Genomic DNA, 9,623 nt, shown 5'->3' with positions numbered 1-9,623 from the left:
AGATTCTTTTGTGGTTGCTAGTTTTTTGCAATCGTGTTGGGTGTTTGGATAGAACATAATGCTAGGAATTTTAAACGGAGATTTATCAATCCCAACATGGTTCAGAGCACAGGGCTTGTTTTGGCTTCATTTTAGATCTCCAATTTAGGTGTGTTCAAACTTCAAAGGAGTGCCCTTGGCTATGAAAAGAGACTAGAAGGCTTTGCCTCATTAATAGATTCTTTTTTCTTTTTTTCTTTCTTTCTTTTCCTTTTTGAAATTATTTGTTTGATTTCAGTACTTAGTAGGAGTCGAGGTAATTAGAGAATCGAATAATCCAAATCCCAACTCCATGAGAGACAAAAACTTTCTAAAGAATCTTGAAATTAACACTCGACCGCACAAAGTCACAAGCATGAACAAGAGAAATATCCGCAAGTTTATTCACAAGATAAATAAAATTCAATACAATATTCAAACAAGGAACACAAGAAGACTGCACAGTGAGGAGCGATGAGCAAATGTTTTCAATTGATGGCAATTTCCTGGACAAGATGAACATGGGGAAGCACCCATACACTTACAGCTCACTAAGACAGACTATCAATGAACCTTCATTGGGACTACCAGTTTTCCTTGACAATTTTTGACTTCTCAAGTATAAATTTCCCTTCCTTATACTTCTGAGTTTCCTCATAAGCTCGTTCATACTTCCAACCTAGCACCTCACGGCAGTCATTGCAGTGGACATCCGCAACTGTATGCAGACCAGTCATGAGCTGTCTGTCCTCTTTGGGCCCCACCACGATGTTCATTGCATGAGAAAACAGAAAGGCACGGCCATTTCTTCCCTAAGATCAACATTATAGAAAATTGTTGGGACAAATATCTAGCCAAAGGTTTCAGTAGAGTCACAAATTCACAGTCAAAACTAGCAGAAAATATACATAAATCAAATAATCAATCCACATTGTCTTTCACTGAAAAATTAAAAAGAAATAAAATTTCCCAATTCTGTCTGATTTATGAATCATGAGCAATTCATACTTCCCCTCAAAATGCTAGACAAACAAGGATCCATAAGGTTAAGGCCCCTTTCGATTGCCAAGAAGAACAAAGTAGCTGCAATGAACATCGTGGATCCATAAGGTAGAAATCATCAATCCTCCTTGAGAAAACATAAAACTGCCACACGACTACTTAGATGGAGCAAGTTGAACTCTTCATTGTTTTGTTCAAGTATCAAACTAAGCAAATGACAGAAAACATCAAAATCAATGTTTGCTTTGTTCCATTATTTTCCAAGGAACCAAAACCCAGAATATATTCCTTCTCTTCACTGACAAAAAATTGGGGGCAGACAATTTAAAAAGAAAACTGTGATAAGTTGTTCACCTGAAAAGCTTTGGAAATGACATCATCGTGAAGGGCTACCTGGTTTCGACAATTACAGCAGCAGTACAATCTAGGGCCAATCAACTCCGCCATAGAAGAATCAACACAGAGCACCTCCTTTACAGTAATTACTGTTCCATATCCAGATTGTTTTCAAAAAGGGGGGGCATAAAAGTAAACAACAATAAGCATCCCTTCATTACGATCAGAATTGAGGGAAGAATAGAGAAGCAGAGGGAATTAGGAATTTACATCTTCCACCGACAAAATGTACAATCTTTAAACCCCTTCGCCTGCTTATCTTTTTTCATAAAGAAAAATTAACCTGAATTAACAGAGAAAGATGCAATCAAATGCAAAGCTTCGACAATAACATATTGAAATAAATAATTTAGGCAGACACTTTAACAACAAAAGCGATTGATGACGACCCAGTTGAAAAATGAATTCACAAGATTCGTAGACAAAAATGAATTAAACCCAGCGGCTGACAAGATTAAAAACAACAATATCTAATTAAAGCCCGCGACGATCTGACTTGTGATCTTCTAAACCCTCGAAAGTAACAACAATCAAAAACACGTGAAATTACGATTTATTGCAAGGTAAAAAATTTGAATAAGAAAACACCAGAGGCATCCAAACCCAAGAAATATTGACAATGAATGAACAGATCGTTCTAAGGAAAACGAGAATTACATGTGTAAATTCACAAATTTGCATTTCTTTACATGTTCTTGGGCGAACCTGGCCAGCGTGCCATTGAGTGTTGTGATTTGTGAACTGCGAGAGAGAGAGAGAGAGAGAGGGAGAGAGAGGGTTAGGGTTTTCTGAAATCTGAATAGTGTAGAGTTCGATGAGCTGTGATGACTACTGAGGGCGAAGATGACGGATTTTTTTTCCCACTTTATTATTATTTTATAATAAAATATAAAATAATATTTAGGAGAAAATTTTCCCTATTTAATAATTACGCTTGCAACTTAGTCCTGCGAGATTTATAGGATCAGACAAAATGGAACGCATGTCAAGATAAATCTCACAGGACCAAGCTACGAGATTTGACTGGAAAATGGAACAGTTGCTCAGTGTATAACGCATAACAAATCTCGCAACTTAATCTTGCAAGATTTATTTCGGCTATTCAACAACCATTTCTCTTTCAATTTTTTTCGCAAACAGAGGGGCAGTAGAGAGACCAGAGTGGAGGAGACTGCAGAGCAAAGGGCAGAGTGCAGAGGCTGTTCGATTTGCATTTGACCGTTGCTTGTGAACGTTGAGGAGGAGGATATAAAAGGGGGAGATGGGGAAAGTTCAATGAAACCTGCTCATTTGTTTTGAAAAGTAAGTTTATATTTTTGATTGAAAAATTGTTAGTTTGATTGGTAAAATTGTTAGTGTGACTCATAAATTACTGCGTAGCACTTTTAATTTGCTGACTGAATGCATCATTTGAAAACACCCAAATTTGAGGTTAGGGTTGTTCTATTAGTATTTTAGTTCCTTTCATTTATTATTTGTTATATGTATTATGTGTAATTTAATTGACAAGTATGCTGTAATGTAGTGTTTTAAATTTGGTATTAGAAAATAGTTGTATTATTGATTGGATTTTAATTTAAAATGAATTATTATTAAAAGTTTGTATTTTTTTCAGATAAAATATATATATGTAATTATTGTTAAAAGTCTTGTATGTAGAATTGATTAAATAAATTCTCTTATGATTTGTTTGATATATGGATAATAGTTACATGCATGTGTATCGAGAATAAATATATGTTTTGTTTAATCATATATATATATATATATATATATATATGATTATCTTATTATTATTCCTAATGATTTGTTTGATACATCAGAATGGGATGGAGAAAAAATTGGTCTTCCTAAACTTATTATAATTTTTATAATATTCTTATCATGTCCTCACAATTTTATTATATTCTAATGTACTGAAATTTAGGTAGTATTCAAAACTCATTATTTGCTTGCTGTGCAAAATTAATAAGATTAATTTATTAAATATTCCTTATATAGTTTTTCATTAGTAAAATTCGAAACACCTAAGATTTTCAAGTATGACACTTCAATCATTGAGTTTTTTTTAGTTCGTTGGTTGATAGGTAGTCAAATTTAGAAAAGATAAAATTTATTAATAAAATTATTCCATTGTCCTTTCATTATTATGATTAATGAAAACTCAAGTCTAATAATAAATTATCACTAAAATATTACAAAAAACTTACTCTTTAGTATCTTGCATATTATTGGGATTTAAAAAACATATATATGCTGCAAAATAAGTAATTAGCATAGGTTAATTAATATGAAATTGCAAGTATAAATGAAAGAAATAATGAATTTAAATTTAGAAATCATTACAAAAGCAATTTGTTATCATAATTACCTTTTTTAATATATATATATATATATATATATATATAAAATTGGAATATGCTATTTGTGAAAGAGTAACATTTTTAAATATATATATATATATAAATTTTTAGTAAATATTTATCATTGTACCTTAACTTTAATTAATCATGGTAACAAAATATTCATATTTTTTTGTGAAGATGTGCTTTTTTAATCTTAATGTTGTTTTATTTTTGGGTAGGGCTGACAATGGAATTTTAGTTTATGGATTTATATGATTGACAATGAAACACAAACATTTTAGACAACTTCATATATTTTATATAATTCAGTAGTCACATCATATATATATATATATATATATATATTCGTGTTCATGCACACAATAGCTTTACTTCTTAACTGATATTGAATATACTGTTTTTGCATGATTAATCTAGAACGCTAACTACATGGCTGATGCAGTATTGTGAAATGCATGTTGATAGTTGATTAGGAGTGCATGCTGATTGAACTGAGTGTCACCTGCATGGTTGATGCAGTGACTTGTGAATTGCATGTTGTAGAAACTCTTAGGATATTTGGTGCATGGTTTGTGGTATGCATGATGGGAAAATGTTTAGTTTATAGACGACATGCTGTCGAATTTTTTATAAGAGTTTTCCCACCAAAATTAATCAAAGTGTATAAACAAGAGTACTGAATGATTAACAAATGCTGCATGTTGAACTTTATTTTAAAGGATTACTGCATAATGAACGGAATAATGATTATAGTTGATTAGATTACTATTAATGAAAAGAGTTGTTATGTCATGTGCTTATATATACAATTTTTTTTTTTCGTAAGTTTTTATTATTTCCTAAGGGTCGATCTAAATGGCACGAAGTGTCTTGCCCTGAACCTGCAGATGGGTCCCAGGTGTGAATATAGTAACCTAACATGTCTTTGTATCAATTCAAACATACATGATACAATACAATAAGAGGGTCCGACCCCATGGGGTACACGGATGCCCTATACACATACACATATACATCCATACTCATCAATTACGCAGCGAAAAATGCTTCATCTTTCTATATTACATACCATACTAGAGTCTGTACAAAGTTAGGATACATGAACCCATGCAATACTAAGGTATTCAATCCCATAAATACCGTACGTACTCTGGGTGTCTACAAAACCCATCATGACAACCTGGTTACAAAATCTCGTACCTAACCAGGTACTAACAGCAGCTAATGACACCTCCGCCTCCAATTGCCAAGATGCTAAATACGGCTACCTGATGGACCTGAAAACATTATACGTACATTCGAGGTGAGACACCTCTCAGTAAGGAAGAAAGCAAGTTATATCAATGTGTGGTATACCAGTGTTATTTTACGCAAAAACATAACACTATACAATACGATACAGTTCGAAAACATTTCCAAACAGTTCCATACAGTTCTAGTATTTTCACAAATACATTCCAGTACATACGATATCCAAAACATACGATTAGTGTCGTCACACTAATACACAACTACGTTATGAAACCCGAAACTTCACAGCAATTACATTGCCAATACGATGTAGCTCACACTAGTACGCAACTACTCCATGAATCCGAAGTCTTACAGCGATTACATTGCCAATACGCAACTACTCCGTGAAACCCGAAACTTCAAAGTGACTACATTGCCAATATAGTATAGCTCACACCCCTCGGTGACCAGCCGGGATACGTAGTGATATTTCACACCCTCATATACAGAGTCGGACACTCTCGCCCACGATTTTCACACCGGTACATGGCGCAGCGTATAGTAACCTGTTCTGGCATACGGTAATTAGCCGCCACTAGCCGATTTCACAAAACTTGGAATCATTTTGGAGCTCACACTCCTATACATATCAGCGTATGATAATTAGCCACCACTAGCTATTTTACAAAATACCTGGAATAATTACATACAACCATACGTACCACACTTATTTGGTTTACGGCAAATCATATCGTTTTCCATTTCAAGTATACGGTTTATACAAATATGGATAACAATCATCTCAATAATACAGTTTAAATAAAACAAACGTTTTTCTAAACAAAGTAAAAATGATACCCAAAATCCCCAAATTTTCTCAAAAATTGTAACCCAAAAATCCCATATTTTACCCAATAGATTTCCTCAAATAAGTTACCAAAACATACAAACGATCGTGGCCTACAAGCTTACCAATCCCGATTTCGAAAATAAACTAATATAAACAGAATCCCCTTACCTTAACCCGAATTTCAACTACGAATTCTACGGTCCCCAAAACTACGAACCAAGACTCCAAAGCCTACAAACCACAGTACAATACATACTTATAATTTATATTACTACACATATTCTGAATCAGAAACGAAAACCGAGCCTTACCTAGATTTTAGCCTGAAACCCGAAATTTCGATTTGCTAAAAATGTAGAGAATCCTTCCCTGATCGTCACAATAATATCCGATTTACAAATTAGGCGACCAACGGCGAAGAAATCAAAAGAGAGAGAGAAAGAGAGCTTCGAGTTCTAGAGAGAGAGGGAGAGAAAATCAAGCTATCTTAACTTGGAAGCAACCCTTTTGGATATTTATAGCCCTTTGACTCGGGTGAATTCGACGAATTGGCATATTCATCGACAAGTCCACCATTACCTTCGTTGACGAGACGGTGGCCTCGTCGACGAGCCGAGGTTCTAGATTTTCCCAAAATCCCTTGGTATCTCCTCGTCTACGAGACACTGAATTTCGTCACCGAGAACAGAAGGGACTTCGTCGACGAAACTTGCCCAAATTACCACTTTACCCTTATTTCAAATATTAAATCCACATACTATGGTTTGGGTTCTTACAAGAAGCTCAAGCAATGTTTTGGTGATGGTGGGGAGGAGGTCGATGCACCCTATCTATGTCATTTTTATTGGACGACATTTTCGAAGGGGAGGAGGTCGATGCACCCACTATGCCATGTCGTTCTCGTCCAAAGACATTATATCAGTTCTCTCCCCGTGCGCTTGGCATGGATGATGATTATGCAGTACCTCTTGATGAAAATGATCCACAGATAGGACGGCGACGTGACAGGACACCTGATGCAGATGACTAGCAGGGGTTGGGCAGACGCAAGCGGAAGCCACCACGACCCTGGAGACGAACTCGCTGCGGCACTGAGTAGTATAGCATTATGTTTATTTCATTTGTATAGCGTTGCTTATTTTCATTTCATTTGTATAGCATCGTTGTATTATTTATGTATAATTAAGAATGTTTATTCATTTTCCCCAACATGTATATGTGAATGAAAGTTGCGCATGACAGTTTCGAATGAAACACAATGTTATCACCTATTTTTAATAGTGATATAAACGCAATGCATGCATCTTTTAGCCTTTAATAATGTTCTATATTATAATTTATTTAATTGTTTATTTTGCATTTCAGAACCCGAATTCATGCAAATTATCTATTCATTATCAACGAAATAGTCATCATGATGCAAATTATCTCAAAAAATTATCGTCACTATTTTAATCCTCCTATCATACACGCAATTATACTTAAACAAAAAAATATATATAAACTGAGGAAAATCTTAAAATCAAACATTCACTTATATTTTTTTTAGAAGAGTATTAAAAATAAATTAAATGGTAAACATAGAATTTACAATGGAAAAATGTCGAGTTAGTAAATAACTTTAAAAATGGAGCAAATGAAAATGCAATAATTTTTTAAAATTTTAAAATAGCTAATAGAATTGGATAGTTATATTCACTTTTTCTTTGCTAGTGTGACAAATATCTATAGTGTGACAAAGTGTAGCTCATTTTTTATTTAAAATAATTGAACTACAGTTTTAAAAAAAATAAGTATGACTATTCACTTGTGAAAATAATTTTATTTTTTATTTTTAAATTTTCAAACATTTACAAAAATGTCACATTGTTTTCAAATTATTCAAAATATAGAAAAGTTGGAAAACGTCTTTTTTTTTATAAATATTTTAGATTTTTGACTCTTACTTTACATATGAAAGAAGGTAATTATGAAAAATATTTATAAGTATAGAAACATTAATTTATTTTTTTCATTTTTTTTATATTAATTTTTTAAAAACTTATATAAATATTAATTTATTTTTTAATCTTTCAAAACTTGCATTGAAAATAATTTGATACAGAAAATCTCACAGGACCAAGCTGTAAGATTTTAATGGTCAGGGCAATCGTGTTTTGACACGTGACAAATCTCGCAATTTGGTGCTGTGAGAATTAAATGGTCAGGGCAATTAGGTTTTGATCCGTGACATAAATCTCGCAGCACCAAGCTGCGAGATTATGTAAGCATTAGACTAGAATTTTTTTTCCCAAATGAAGTATTATTTTAAATTTTATTATAAAATAATAATAAAACGGGAAAAAACTCGAAGATGACGAGTTACATGGTCAATTTCTCAGTAATGGTTGGCGTCGGGTCAGTATCCGAAACTACGATAATACTATTCTAGGTCGGGTCCTTCATCCACCAACTCACTGTTGGGAGATTTATTATAATTATTTATAAATAAAATATTATTTTTTCCCAATATTATTTTTTTCCAATAGAATAACAATAATGATAATGAATTGCAACAATAGAGCATACACTTCACAAGAAGAGATAGTTAGGTTTTATAATTTCTTATTTGGTAAGAAAATTAAAATGGATGAATTTGATTTTTTAAAAGATTCTGTTTAGAATTTGAAAATAATATTTATTTTATAAAAATGTAATTTTTTTTTATATATTTTGTAATTAGGAAGAAAAGTGAGAAAAGAAAAATGAATTGTAAATTATGTACTTTGTATGAGTTAGATACGTTTTTGTTGGGATATTTAGATCTCGTTGTCTACTTAAAGTGACACTTCGATGTGCATGATTTCGTGGATCTTAGGTGAGTAAGGGTATTGTCTAGTTAGGGGGTTTGTGTTTGTGCATGCATCCAAGATTATGAGATGGAAGCAATTTTGCTTATGTAGGGTTTCTAATATTTAAAAATATGTATTATAAATAAAAAGAAAGAAGCAAAGTCTTGATAAGTGGAATTTAAGGTTGATTTCATGTCAAACAGTTATTTATGGGGCATTACGGCATATCCTCTTGTATATAATCCTAATACTTCTAAACTTGATTGTAATGATGCAAACTCTGACTATTGGTTTTTTGACCTTAGATTAGTTTAAAATCCAATTTATCTATGATAATCAGATGAACTAACCAAATCTTTCAGTTTAAAGACCAATTTATCTATGATAATCAATGAGCTAACCAAACTTATACAAATAATAGATTAGTGGTGATTTCGTGAATTTAATTGACCCATTTCTCAGTATTCATCCCCTATACCCTATACATTTTTTTTTTTTTTTTTATATCAGGATCACTATGCCTCAAGTCTAGTAGTAGTAGTAGGGGTAGTTTGTTGGTTTAAGTGTTGTGCGCCCAAATTTTCATTTTTATCTGGCCAACCATACTAATCTTACCTTTGTAGATTTGTTTGGACTAAATCAATCTTTTAATAGTTGGAAAGTAAGAAACTTACTCATTTTTTAGTGGTTGGATATTAATACAAATAAAATCATAAACCAAGTTATTTTTTTTGTTAAAGACATACATATAGTTGTTAAAGGTTTAGACTTGTTGCCTGATTATTAGGTCTCCATATTATGCTTTGTTACTAGTTTGACTTGTATTTTGCTATATTGTTTAGACTTTTTGCTTCTCATTAAATAATTTGGTGCTTAGTTCTTCCAACAACAACAACAACAACAACAACAACAATAATAATAATAATA

The 9,623-nt window shown here is 32.5% G+C and overlaps 1 protein-coding gene across 4 annotated transcripts; it reads right to left on the bottom strand.

Annotated features, from left to right (window-relative positions):
• Positions 1-395: 395 nt before the first annotated feature.
• On the bottom strand, positions 396-2,265 carry LOC131157392 (protein yippee-like At4g27745). 4 transcript variants are annotated; one of them, XR_009137262.1, is made up of 4 exons: positions 2,074-2,264; positions 1,627-1,699; positions 1,414-1,505; positions 396-1,101 (listed from the first exon to the last, which is right to left on the bottom strand). XR_009137262.1 is itself a non-coding variant. In XM_058111502.1 (4 exons), exons 3-4 carry the CDS (start codon positions 1,465-1,467, stop codon positions 603-605), a joined length of 321 nt encoding a protein of 106 aa, XP_057967485.1. In that variant the 5' UTR covers positions 1,468-1,505; positions 1,627-1,699; positions 2,074-2,265; the 3' UTR covers positions 396-602. The 4 variants fall into 4 exon arrangements, 3 of the variants coding, with proteins under 3 accessions (XP_057967485.1, XP_057967487.1, XP_057967488.1); XM_058111502.1 differs by having other exon boundaries at positions 396-830; positions 1,375-1,505; positions 2,074-2,265; XM_058111504.1 differs by having other exon boundaries at positions 396-830; positions 1,375-1,505; positions 2,106-2,264.
• Positions 2,266-9,623: the final 7,358 nt, after the last annotated feature.

This window comes from Malania oleifera, chromosome 6 (assembly GCF_029873635.1).
Source record: "Malania oleifera isolate guangnan ecotype guangnan chromosome 6, ASM2987363v1, whole genome shotgun sequence".
NCBI classification, from domain to species: domain Eukaryota; kingdom Viridiplantae; phylum Streptophyta; class Magnoliopsida; order Santalales; family Ximeniaceae; genus Malania; species Malania oleifera.
This window is presented reverse-complemented; position numbering and strand designations above follow the sequence as displayed.